At 48.4% G+C, this 13,383-nt stretch overlaps 1 protein-coding gene across 14 annotated transcripts in view; it reads left to right on the top strand.

The window, feature by feature from the left end:
• LOC147118975 (uncharacterized) overlaps positions 1-13,383 on the top strand; it is a 305,332-nt gene that overhangs the window by 263,970 nt on the left and 27,979 nt on the right. Inside the window, exons 3-4 of one of the 14 annotated variants that reach the window (XM_085984705.1) lie at positions 8,041-8,275; positions 12,219-12,220. The exons of 5 other annotated variants lie outside the window; for them this stretch is intronic. In XM_085984705.1, coding sequence (XP_085840831.1) covers positions 8,041-8,275; positions 12,219-12,220 — 237 coding nt within the window. Of the gene's footprint in view, positions 1-8,040; positions 8,490-8,851; positions 9,004-12,218; positions 12,221-13,383 lie in introns of all 14 variants that reach the window. 8 more of the 14 variants (XM_085984710.1, XM_085984714.1, XM_085984702.1 and 5 more) reach the window with 8 other exon arrangements.

The following is a 13,383-nucleotide window of genomic DNA, read 5'->3' on the forward strand; positions in this document are numbered from 1 at the left end:
TTAGTTCTCTGCTCCACTCCCACTCTGACCTCCCTGTCCTCGGCCTCTTACACTGTTCCAATGAAGCTCAATGTAAGCTCGAGGAACAGCACCTCATCTTTCGATTAGGCACTTTACAATCTTCTGGACTCAACATCGAGTTCAACAATTTCAGACCATAACCTCGGCCCCTATTTTTTCACATGGCAGTTGTTGATGATTCTGCCATTCCCATTTACACCTCATCTAGACTCATCTTTTGTTTCATTACTTGTCCCCATTACCATCTCCTTTTGCTTTGTACTATCCTCCCTTTTGTCATTTAATCTCTCCTGCCTTCCACCCTATCACAGACCTTCACTTTTGGTCTTTCCTCCCCCCTTTCCCTGCCTCTTCACTTGCTTAAAGCCTGCTACATCTCTAAGTTTTTCCAGTTCTGATGAAAGGTCATCGACCTGAAATGTTAACTCTGTTTCTCTCTCCACTGATTTCCAGCATCCGCAATATTTTCCTTTTATATTAGCATTTCAAACAAAGCTGATGTATTCAATATTTATACAGAATATTAATCTCCAGCCCAAGTATTGGGGTTATAGATCAGCAGAAACGAACCATAACTGCTAGAATGAACATGGTTCAGTCCTCAATGCAATCACAGTAAATCGTGTTGCATTCACTAATGGCGGGGCTTTTACCCAGCACTCCACGCGGTGGGGAATGTGCCGCACCCAGACTACAGGAACCCAGTGCGCAGGCGCAGTTCAGCGCAGTGTTTGGAGCATGCGCAGTGCGTTGTACGGGAGACAGGCTGGAGAAGATGGGCCCCGGACAGCTGGTAAGAGGCGGGAGGGCGCAGGGGAGGAATGGACCCAGTGGGTGGGTGTGGAGGCTTCATAAACAACTGGTGCAGGCCGCAAGCTCCGAACAATACCGTAAAGTGGAAATAACAACAGAAAAAGCTGGAAAAAGTCAGTAGAAGTTCTGAAGAAGGGTTTCGACCTGAAACATTAACTCTGTTTCTCTCTCCACGGATGTTGCCTGACCTGCTGAGTGTTTCCAGCTTTTTCTGTTGTTATTTCAGATTTCCAGCATCCGCAGTATTTTGCTATCGAATAACGTAAAGTTCCTCGGTTGCAGATTCGGGGCTTTCTCCCGGTAAAAGGCCTTGGTTGACGGCCACCATCTTTCTGCAGGAAGGCGGGAATGTTCAGAATCGAGCCCACATGATTCAGCAAGTAGCGCAGCGCATGCGTGGCCATCTTGGTACAGAAACAAAGAGGGGCGTGGCTTCAGGGTCTGTTCCCAAGTGGGTCCTAATGCCCTCTTCACACATCGGATTTCTCCCCATCTGTACTAAAGGTGCTGGTAAGTGCCGAGCTTACGGTTTGCATCCCACACAAATATAACAGAAGAGCCCCAGAGCTGGGCCCCCCATGTACAGTCCAAGGGCTAGAATCCCCATCTACAGTCCCAGGGTTAGAATCCCCATGTAGAATCCCAGGGTTAGAATCCCCATGTACAGTCCCAGGGTTGGAATTCTCATGTACAGTCCCAGGGTTAGAATCCCCATGTACAGCCCCAGGGTTAGAATTCCCATGTACAGTCCCATGGTTAGAATCCCCATGTACAGTCCCAGGGTTAGAATCCCCATGTACAGTCCCAGGGTTAGAATCCCCATGTACAGTCCCAGGGCTGGAATCACCATGTACAGTCCCAGGGTTGGAATCCCCATGTACAGTCCCAGGGTTAGAATCCCCATGTACAGTCCCAGAGTTAGAATCCCCATGTACAGTCCCAGGGTTAGAATCACCATGTACAGTCCCAGGGTTAGAATCCCCATTTACAGACTCAGGGTTAGAATCCCCATGTACAGTCCCAGGGTTAGAATCCCCATGTACAGTCCCAGGGTTAGAATCCCCATGTACGGTCCCAGGGTTAGAATCCCCATGTACAGTCCCAGGGTTAGAATCCCCATGTACAGTCCCAGGGTTAGAATCCCCATGTACGGTCCCAGGGTTAGAATCCCCATGTACAGTCCCAGGGTTAGAATCCCCATGTACAGACCCAGGGTTAGAATCCCCATGTACAGTCCCAGGGTTAGAATCCCCATGAACAGTCCCAGGGTTAGAATCCCCGTGTACACTCCCAGGGTTGGAATCCTCATGTACATTCCCAGGGTTAGAATCGCCATGTACAGTCCCAGGGTTGGACTCCCCATGTACAGTCCCAGGGTCTAGATGCTGGAAGGATGTTCCCGATGGTCGGGGATTCCAGAACCAGGGGTCACAGTCTAAGGATAAGGGGTAAGCCATTTAGGACAGAAATGAGGAGGAATTTCTTCACCCAGAGAGTGGTGAACCTGTGGAATTCCATACCACAGAAGGCAGTAGAGGCCAATTCATTAAATATATTCAAGAAGGAGTTGGATATATTTCTTAAGGCTAAAGGGATCAAGGGATATGGAGAGATGGCAGGGACCGGGTACTGAATTTGGATGATCAGCCATGATCTCATTGAATGGCGGAGCAGGCTCGAGGGGCCGAATGGCCTACTCCTGCTCCTATCTTCTATGTTTCTATGTGTGCAGCCTGCGTCCCCCCAGGGTTCATTAACCCGCTCCCTGAGCTCTCTCACCTGATGTGTCAGCGGCTGCTGCCAAGGTCCACACATGCTCAGCTCACACTGCCCGGGTGATTGACGGGAGCTCCGGACCAATAGGAAGAGCAGGCGGGGCTGGAGGACCGAGCGGGCGGCGGGTCCTCCAACCAATCGGAGTGTGAGGGGCGGGGCTTGGCCTTTAAACCTGAACAACAGAAGGTGAGCTGAGCATGCGCGGGAGAGGCTGAATGTTGGGCAGTGTGAGCTGAGCATGTGCGGGACAGGCTGATTGTTGGGCAGTGTGCAAGAAGTATGTCCAGCTGCAGCTACTGGCAGACCGCATTGCGGCGTTGGAGCTGTGAATGGATCCATACTGGACCATTCGCGATGCTGAGGACGTTGTGGATATCACGTTTAAGCAGTTGGTCACACTGCAGGCAAAGGCTGGACAGGCAGAAAGGGAAGGGGTGACCAAGAGACAGAGTAGTAGGCGCAGGCAGGTAGTGCAGGGGTCCCCTGTGGACATCCCCCTCTCAAACAGATACACCACTTTGAGTACTGCTGGGGGGGATCGCTTATCAGAGGAAGGCAGCAGCAGCCAACTTGCTGGTACCAGGGGTGGCTCTGCTGCACAGGACGGGAGGAAAAAGAGGGGTAGAGCTACAGCAATAGGGATTCTATGGTAGAAACATAGAAGATAGGAGTAGGAGTAGGCCATTCGGCCCCTCGTGCCTGTTCTGCCATTTAATGAGATCATGACTGATCATCCAATTTCAGTACCCGGTCCCTGCTTTCTCCCCATACCCCTTGATCCCTTTAGCCTTAAGAAATATATCCAACTCCTTCTTGAATATATTTAATTAATTGGCCTCTACTGCCTTCTGTGGTAGAGAATTCCACAGGTTCACCACTCTCTGGGTGAAGAAATTCCTCCTCATTTCTGTCCTAAATGGCCTACCCCTTATCCTTAGACTATGACCCCTGGTTCTGGACTCCCCGACCATCAGGAACATCCTTCCTGCATCTAGTCTGTCCAGTCTTGTCAGAATTTTATAAGTTTCAATGAGATCTCCTCTCATTCTTCTAAACTCCAGCGAGTACAAGCCCAATCATCCCAATCTCTCCTCATACATCATTCCTGCCATCCCAGGTATCAGCCTGGTGAATCTTCGCTGAACTCCTTCCATGGCAAGAACATCCTTCCTCAGATAAGGCGACCAAAACTGCACACAATGCTCAAGATGTGGCATCACCAAGGCCCTGTACAACTGCAGCAAGACATCCTTGTTCCTGTACTCAAACCCTCTCGCTACGAAGGCCAACATACCATTTGCCTTCTTAACCGCCTGCTGCACCTGCATGCTTACCTTCAGCGACTGGTGCACAAGGACACCCAGGTCTCGTTGCACGTCTCCTTCTCCCAATCTATTGCCATTCAGATAATAGTCTGCCTTCCTGTTTTTGACACCAAAGTGGATAGTCTCACATTTATCCACGTTATACTGCATCTGCCATGTTTTTGCCCAATCACCCAATCTGTCCAAATCATCCTGGAGTTTCTCGGCATCCTCCTCACAGCACACACGCCCACCCAGCTTTGTGTCGTCTACAAACTTGGAGATTTTACATCTAGTTCCCTTGTCTAGATCATTAATATATATTGTGAATAGCTGGAGTCCAAGGACCGATCCCTGCGGTACCCCACTAGTCACTGCCTGCCACTCGGAAAAAGACCCGTTTATTCCAACTCTTTGCTTTCTGTCTGCCAACCAGTTCTCTATCCAAGTCAATACCTTGCACCCAATCCCATGTGCCTTAACTTTACACGCTAATCTCTTATGCGGGACCTTATCGAAAGCCTTCTGAAAGTCCAAATTCATCACATCCACTGGTTCTCCCTTATCTATTTTACCAGATACATCCTCAAAAAATTCCCGTAGATTAGTCAAGCACGATTTACCTTTTGTAAATCCATGTTGACTTTGTCCGATCCTGTCACTGTCCCACAAAACACTCCCTGGGCAGGTACAGCACGGGTTAGATACAGAGTAACGCTCCCTCTACACTGTCCCACCAAACACTCCCTGGGCAGGTACAGCACAGGTTAGATACAGAGTAAAGCTTCCTCTACACTGTCCCATCAAACACTCCCAGGACAGGTACAGCACGGGTTAGATACAGAGTAAAGCTCCCTCTACACTGTCCCATCAAACAAATACATAGAAGATAGGAGCAGGAGTAGGCCATTCGGCCCCTCGAGCCTGCTCCGCCATTCAATGGACTTGAGTAAGGGGTCGGTATTAGGACCACTGCTTTTCTTGATATATATTAATGACTTGGACTTGGGTGTACAGGGAACGGTTTCAAAATTTGCAGACGACACAAAACTTGGAAGTATAGTGAACAGTGGGGAGGATAGTGATAGACTTCAGGAAGACATAGACAGGCTGGTGGAATGGGCGGACACGTGGGAGATGAAATTTAATGCAGAAAAGTGCGAAGTGGTACATTTTGGTAGGAAGAACGAGGAGAGGTAATATAAACTAAAGGGTACAATTCTAAAGTGGGTGCATGAACAGAGAGACCTGGGGGTATGTGTGCACAAATCGTTGAAGGTGGCAGGGCAGGTTGAGGAAGCGGTTAAAAAAGCATACCGGATCCTGGGCTTCATAAATAGAGGCATAGAGTCCAAAAGCAAGGAGTTTATGATGAATCTTCATAAAACACTGGTTCGGCCTCAATTGGAGTATTGTGTCCAAATCTGGGCACCGCACTTTAGGAAGGATGTGAAGGTCTTAGAGATGGTGCAGAAAAGATTTACAAGAATGGTTCCAGGGATAAGGGATGAGGGACTTCAGTTACGTGGATAGACTGGAGAAGCTGGGGTTGTTCTCCTTAGAGCAGAGAAGGTTGGGAGGAGATTTGATAGAGGTGTTCAAATTCATGAGGGTTCTGGACAGAGTAGAGAGAAACTGTTCCCATTGGCGGAAGGGTCGAGAACCAGAGGACACAGATTTAAGGTGATTGGCAGAAGAACCAAAGGCAACATGAGGAAAAACTTTTTTACACAGCGAGTGGTTAGGAGCTGGAATGCACTGCCTGAAAGGGTGGTGGAGGCAGATTCAATCACGGCTTTCAAAAGGGATAAGTACCTGAAGTAAAGAAATGTGCAGGGTTACGGGGAAAGGGCGGGGAGTGGGACTAGCTGAAGTGGTCTTGCAGAGAGCCGGCACGGGCTCGACGGGCCGAATGGCCTCCTTCTGTGCTGTAACCATTCTATGATTCTATAAAATATTAGAAAGCTTGTTCTACAGAAGCACGGGGTTTATCTGCTTTTATTGATGAATTTAAAAAGTCTCTATTAAAACCTGAGCCAGTGTGTTGTGAGACAAAGAGCCTTGTGTCCAATAAGGGGAATAAAGGCCCACAGCCTCCCCTGGCCCCGGGCCCTGAACAAGGGACTGGAGAAACTCGCTGCCCTGCGGATCAGACAATCAGCCGGCGCTAGTCCCGCCCCTCGGGCTCCCCGATTGGTTGGAGGACCGCCGCCGGCTCGCTCCTCCAGCCCCGCCCTACTCGCTCCCTATTGGTCGGAAGCTCCCATCAATCAGGCCGTAGACCCGGGTCACGTGTCCCCGAGGAGATCACGTGCTCTGTCCAACTGACGCCGCTCGGTCCGGAGCCTCGCGGACTCTCAGGTTTTTCTATTTCTCTTTATTCTCTCCCGATCCACCCCTCCCCCCCACCCCGCGTGATTCTCCACCCAATCGGAGCGGAGAAAATTCCCTTTCCGTCACCGATCACAACTCTGGAACCGACACCAAGGCCGTTCCCCGGAATGCCCCGCGCCGACTCCGTCCGACAGGATGCAAATGCGCAGGTGCAGCTCCGAGTGGGGGAGGGGGTTTGGTGTCTTCTGGGCATGCGCGGTTATTACCCTTGGTGACCGGGAGCGGTCGCTGTGCCGGAATAACAACAGAAAATGCTGGAAAAGCTCAGCAGGCCGGGCAACATCCGTGGAGAGAAATTACAGTTGACGTTTCGGGTGAACCCTTTTTCAAAACTGGAAAGGAAATAAAATAGATCGAAGGTAGGGCTGGGATAGACAAAAGAAATAAAAGAGACATTAAGAGGTATTCAAAACCAGACGAGATGGTAATAGGACAGTGGAGACAAAAGATGGCAAGATTAGGTGTGAAGTGTACTGGCAGGATAAGAGACATTGGCTAGGACACCGGGGATAATTCCCCTGCTCTTTCCCACATTATAACAGTGACTACAATCCAAAAGTACCTCGTTGGTTGTAAAGCACTTCAAGACGTCTGCTGGTCATGAAAGCATTGTATAAATGCAAGCCTATCTTTCTCAAAATAGTGCCATGGAATCTTTTACATCCACCTGAGAGAGCAGACGGGTCCTCAATTTAATGTCTCATCCAAAAAACGACACGTCCGACAATGCAGCACTCCCTCAGCACTGAACTGGAGTGTCAGCCTAGATTTCTATGCTCAAGTTTCTGGAGTGCAACTTGAACCCACAACTTTCTAACTCAGAGGTGAGAGCGCTACCAACTGAGCCACTGGCTGACACTAAAGAACAAGCAGTTCTGACAAAAGGTCATTGACCTGAAACGTTAACTCTGTTTCTCTCTCCACAGATGCTGCCTGACCTGCTGAGTATTTCCAGCATTTTCTGTTTTTATTAAAGAAACGAGGGAGTGATTGCTGACAGGAAGAATGTTGGGGCGTCCTGCGCATGTGCACCTCCCTGGCGGCTGAGGCGAAACACCGACTTGCCCCCACCTGAGCCGCGCACGCGTACCAGATGTTACGGCTCCGCATGCGCGCCCGGTGTTCCAACCGCGGGGTTTTGTGTGCTGAGCATGCGCGTTGCGGACCGATTGCGACGGGCGATTGTGGAGCAGGAGGGAGAGCGCGGGGGCCATGAGCACATGCACGGGACTCAGTGTCAACAGAGCGCTTTCTGCAGTGCTGGGGGCTTGTGGGTATTACAGCCGCCATTACTGCTGATCCTTTCAACCAACCTGTGCAGCAGCCAGGGCCTGAAAATCAGCTTCACTGTCCCTAGGGTCGGAAAGGGGAAAATTAAACAACAGTTTGCCTCTGATCCTTTTCTGATCTCAATTTACAGGGTTATAGAAGTGGAGCAGTTACAGGTGGGAAGCTCAGACCAAACATCACGTCAAGATCTGACAGAGTCGCTGGATTCATCAGGACCTGAATATCATCGGCCTTTGCACATGGAAGGAGAAAGCAGCGATCGCAGCGATGACAAACCGCACACGTGTTCAGTGTGTGGACGCAGATTCAGCCGATCGCCTGACCTGGCGAGACACGTGCACCGTCACACCGGGGAGAAACCGGGTAAAGCTGGGGACAGCGGGAAGGGATTCAGTTCCCCGTCTGCATTGGAAGTTCAACGGCGCAGTCATACCAGGGACAGTCCATTCAACTGCTCCGTGTGTGGAAAGGGATTTGTTTGTTCATCCCACCTGCAAACACACCAGCGAGTTCACACTGATGAGAGACCATTTCAGTGTTCTGACTGTGGGAAGAGCTTTAAAAGCCCCGGGGAACTGAAGGAACACCAGCGAGTTCACACTGGGGAGAGGCCTTTCACCTGCTGTGTGTGTGGGAAGGGATTCACTCAGTCATCCGACCTCCTGTCACACCAGCTTGTTCACACTGACGAGAGACCCTTTCAATGTTCTGACTGTGGGAAGAGCTTTAAAAGCTCCGGGGAGCTCAAGCAGCACCAGCGAATTCACACTGATGAGAGACCATTTCAATGTTCTGACTGTGGGAAGAGCTTTAAAAGCCCCGCGGAACTGAAGAGACACCAACTTGTTCACACTGGGGAGAGACCATTTCAGTGTTCTGACTGTGGGAAGAGCTTTAAAAGCCCCCAGTATCTGAAGCAACACCAGCGAGTTCACACTGATGAGAGGCCGTTTAACTGTCCTGACTGTGGGAAGAGCTTTAAAAGCGTCCAGTATCTGAAGGGACACCAGCTTGTCCACAATGATGAGAACCCCTTTAAATGTTCTGAGTGTGGGAAGAGTTTTAAAAGCCCCCGGGAGCTCAAGCAACACCAGTGCCTCCACACTGGGGAGAAGATGTTCATCTGCTCTGAATGTGGGACGGGATTTACTGAGTCATCCAAACTGCAGACACAACAACTTGTTCACACTGACGAGAGACCCTTTAAATGTTCTGACTGTGGGAAGAGCTTTAAAAGCTCCAGGGAGTTGAAGAGACACCAACACTTACACACCGGGGAGTGGCCGTTCACCTGCTCTGAGTGTGGGAAGGGATTCACTCATTCATCCACCCTGCTGATACACCAGCGAATTCACACTGGGGAGAGACTGTTCACCTGCTCCGTGTGTTGGGAGGGATTCGCTCAGTCATCCACCCTGCTGGTACACCAGCTTGTTCAAACTGACGAGAGACCTGTGAAATGTTCTGACTGTGGGAAGAGATTTAAAAGCTCTAAGATCCTTAAGGGACACCAGCGTGTTCACACTGATCATAGAATCTAACAGCACAGAAGGAGGTGATTCGGCCCATCGTGTCTGTGCCTGCTCTTTGAAAGAGCTGTCCAATTTAGTCCCAAACCCCAGCTTTATCCCCAGAACTCTGCAAACTAGTCCTCTTCAAGTACACGTCCAATGGAACCTGATTCCAGCATCCTTTCAGATGGTGCGTTCCAGATCTTAACAACCCTCTGTGTGAAAACAATTCTCCTCATTTCCCCCTAGTTCTTTTAGCAACTATTTTAAATCTGTGACCTTTGGTTACCGACCCACTTGCCAGAGTGAACAGTTTCTCTCTACTTGCTCGATCAAAACCCCTCATCATTTTGAACACCTCTATTAGGTTTCCTCTTAACCTTCTCTGCTCTAAGGGGAACAATCCCAGCTTCTCCAATGAAGTCCCTCATCCCTGGTACCATCCTGGTCAACCTCCTCTGTACCCTCTCCAAGGCCTTGACATCCTTCCTAAAGTGTGGTGCCCAGAACTGTATAAATACTATGGCTACAAGAGCAGGCCAGAGGCTGGGAATTCTGCGGCGAGTGTCTCACCTCCTGACTCCCCAAAGCCTTTCCACCATCTACAAGGCACAAGTCAGGAGTGTGATGGAATACTCTCCACTTGCCTGGATGAGTGCAGCGCCAACAACACTCAAGAAGCTCGACACCATTCAGGATAAAGCAGCCCCCTTGATTGGCACTCCATCCACCACCTTCAACATTCACTCCCTCCACCACCGGTGCACTGTGGCTGCAGTGTGTACCATCTACAAGATGCACTGCATCAATTCGCCAAAGCTCCTTCAACAGCACCTTCCAAACCCGCGACCTCTACCACTTAGAAGGACAAGGGCAGCAGACGCATGGGAACATCACCACCTACAAGTTCCCCTCCAAGCCACACACCACCCTGACTTGGACCTGTATCGCCGTTCCTTCACTGTCACTGGGCCAAAATCCTGGAACTCCCTTCCTAACAGCATTGTGGGTGTACCTACACCATATGGACTGCAGCGGTTCAAGAAGGCGGCTCACCACCGTCTTCTCAAGGGCAATTAGGAATGGGCACTAAATGCAGGCCTAGCCAGCCAGCAACGCCCACATCCCATCAATGAATTAAAAAAAACAAGACTCCAGCTGAGGCCAAAACCCTGCAGCTGTACAAAACCCTGGTTAGACCACACCTGGAGTACTGTGAGCAGTTCTGGGCACCACACCTTAGGAAGGATATATTGGCCTTGGAGGGAGTGCAGCGTAGGTTTACCAGAATGATACCCGGACTTCAAGGGTTAAGTTACGGGGAGAGATTACACAAATTAGGGTTGTATTCCCCAGAATTTAGAAGGTTAAGGGGTGATCTGATTGAAGTTTTCAGGATATTAAGGGGAACAGATAGGGTAGATAGAGAGAAACTATTTCCGCTGGTTGGGGATTCTAGGACTGGGGACATAGTCTAAAAATTAGAGCCAGACCTTTCAGGAGTGAAATTAGGAAACATTTCTACACACAAAGGGTGGTAGAAGTTTGGAACTCTCTTCCGCAAACGGCAATTGATGCGAGATCAATTGTTAATTTTAAATCTGAGATTGATAGGTTTCTGTTACCCAAAGGTATTAAGGGATATGGGCCAAAGGGGGGTGTGTGGAGTTAGGTCGCAGATCAGCCATGATCTCATTGAATGGCGGAACAGGCTCGAGGGGCTGAATGGCCTCCTCCAGTCCTATGTTCCTAACTAGTGATTTGTAAAGGTTTAGTGTAACTTCCTTGTTTTTGTATTCAATGGCCCTATTTACAAAGCCAAGTATCCCATACGCTTTCTGAACCGCCTCACCAACTTGCCGCGGCACTTTCAAAGATTTGTGAACATGGACCCCCAGGTCCCTCTGCTCTTGCACCCTCTCAAAATAGTCCCATTTAGATTATACGGCCTCTCCCTGTTGTTTCTCCCAAAGTGCATCACTTCACACTTATCCTCATTTAATTTCATCTGCCTTGTGTCTGCTCATTTCACAGTCTGTCTCTGTCCTCCTGAAGTCTGCTACTACTATGCTCACTATTTACTACGTTGCCAAGTTTTGTATCATCCGTAAACTTCAAACTTGTACACCTATACCCAAGTCCAGGTCAGTTATATATAACAAGAAAAGCAATGGTCCTAATCCCGACCCCTGGGGGAACCCACTGCATACTTCCCTCCAGCCAGAAAAACATCCCTCAGCACTGCTCACTGCCTCCTCTCCCTTAGCCAATTATACCCAAATTACCATTAGCCCTTTAATTCCCTGTACTTCTATTCCCCGAGTAAGTCTCTTGTGTGGTACTTTATCAAATGCCTTTTAAAAGTCCATATATACAACATCTGCTGCACTACCTTCATCAACCCTCTACAAAGAACTCAATCAGGTTAGTCAGACAGGATTTACCTTTAACAAATCCATACTGGCTGCCCCTTATTAACCCATGCTTCTCCAAGTGAGAATTAATTTTGTCCTTGACAATGGTCTCTAGTCGTTCACCCACCACTGACATTAGACTGATTGGCCTGTAGTTACCAGGTTTATCCCTCTCCCCTTTTTTAAACAGGGTGTAACATTTGCAATCCTCCAGTCCTCTGGCACCACTCCCATATATCTGAGAGAGATTGAAAGATTGTGGTCGGAGCTTCTGCTGTCTCCACCCTAGCTTCCCTCAGCAATCTAGGATGCATCACATCTGGACCGGGTGACTTGTTAACTTTGAGTGATGACAACCTATTTAGCACCTCCTTTCTATCCATTTTTATCCAATTTCTCTACTCTCCCCTCCTCTACTGCGACATTAACTTCATCCTCTTCTTTTGTGAAGACAGATGCTAAGTACTCATTCAGTACCTCAGCCACGCCCTCTGCCTCCGTATGATGAGCTCCTATTTGGTCCCTAATCGGCCCCACCATTCCTTTAACTATCCTTTCACTTTTGATATGTTTATAAAAGATTTTTGGGTTCCCTTTTCCGTTACCCACTAATCTTTTCTCGTACTCTCTCCCTTGTGTGAGCTGTGGCTCAGTGGGCAGCACTCTCTAGGTGGGAGGGGCTAGGAGTGAGCCAGGTGTGACTGGTTGCCTAATTGCAGCTGGGTGTTGTAGTGATCAATAACATGTCATTCTGTGGTGGACACTAGGTGGAGCAGTAGAGCTGTATATAGCTGTATGTATTAAGACTACACAACCCAGCTGTATAGATATTAAGACTACATTACCCATGAGGCTAGGCTACCCACAAGGCAGCAGTCAAGATGGAAGCCTCTACAAGATGCTGTACAAGTCCACATGTGCTCAATAAAAGTAACTAGCAAAAGCTAGCTGTGTTCATAATAAGAATGTCTAGTTATTAATGAACATAACATGGTACCAGGGTGGTGAAGATCTGCTGAAAATTGTGAAAAGCGACATGGAGAATTTGAAGCCACCAGAGCGTTTGAATCTCACAGAAAAAATCGACTACAATTGGCAGACTTTTAAACAGCAATTCGAACTCTACATTGCAGCCATCGGATTTGGTACGAAGCCAGACGCAAGGAAGATAGCATTGCTGCTTACGGTTGCAGGCCCACAGGCAATAGAGGTATTTAATACATTTGTATTTAATCCAGTGGAGAACAGAGGAAAATTAGAAGATGTGCTAAAAAAATTTGATGCACATTGCTCTCCCAAAAAGAATGAGACGTATGAAAGATACATCTTCCGTTCTCAGACACAGCAACAAAATGAGACTTTTGATAGCTTTATAACTGATCTGAAACTGAAAGCACAGCCATGTAATTTCTCTGAGCTCAAAGCATCCATGATTCGTGACCGGATTGTGTTTGGTATTCATGATAAAAAAGACAGGGAACGTCTGTTGAGAGAAACCGAACTAACATTGGAAAATGCTGTGACAATATGCAAAGCCAGTGAGCTAGCTCAAAAGCATGCGAAGACATTCAGTGAAATCAATAATGATGCGATTGTAGTAAGTGCTGCTGTCGGTACTGTGTCCTACAAGGGGAAGAAACGTGGGCAGAACAGAAATGAAAAGCAATCGGAGGATGAAATTTTTAATTGTAAACGCTGTGGTTACAAACACCAGTTAAGACAATGCCCAGTGTTTGGAAAAATGTGCACAAAGTGTAATGGAAAGAATCACTTTGCCAAACAATGCTTTTCAAAAGTAAAAACAACGAAAGGGCAACAAGTTAATGTGATTAAGGACACTGATTTAAGTGAGACATTTTT

The sequence above is a fragment of the Somniosus microcephalus genome, chromosome 4, assembly GCF_052327205.1.
Source record: "Somniosus microcephalus isolate GS21.2 chromosome 4, FLI_Smic_1.0, whole genome shotgun sequence".
Lineage (NCBI taxonomy): Eukaryota > Metazoa > Chordata > Chondrichthyes > Squaliformes > Somniosidae > Somniosus > Somniosus microcephalus.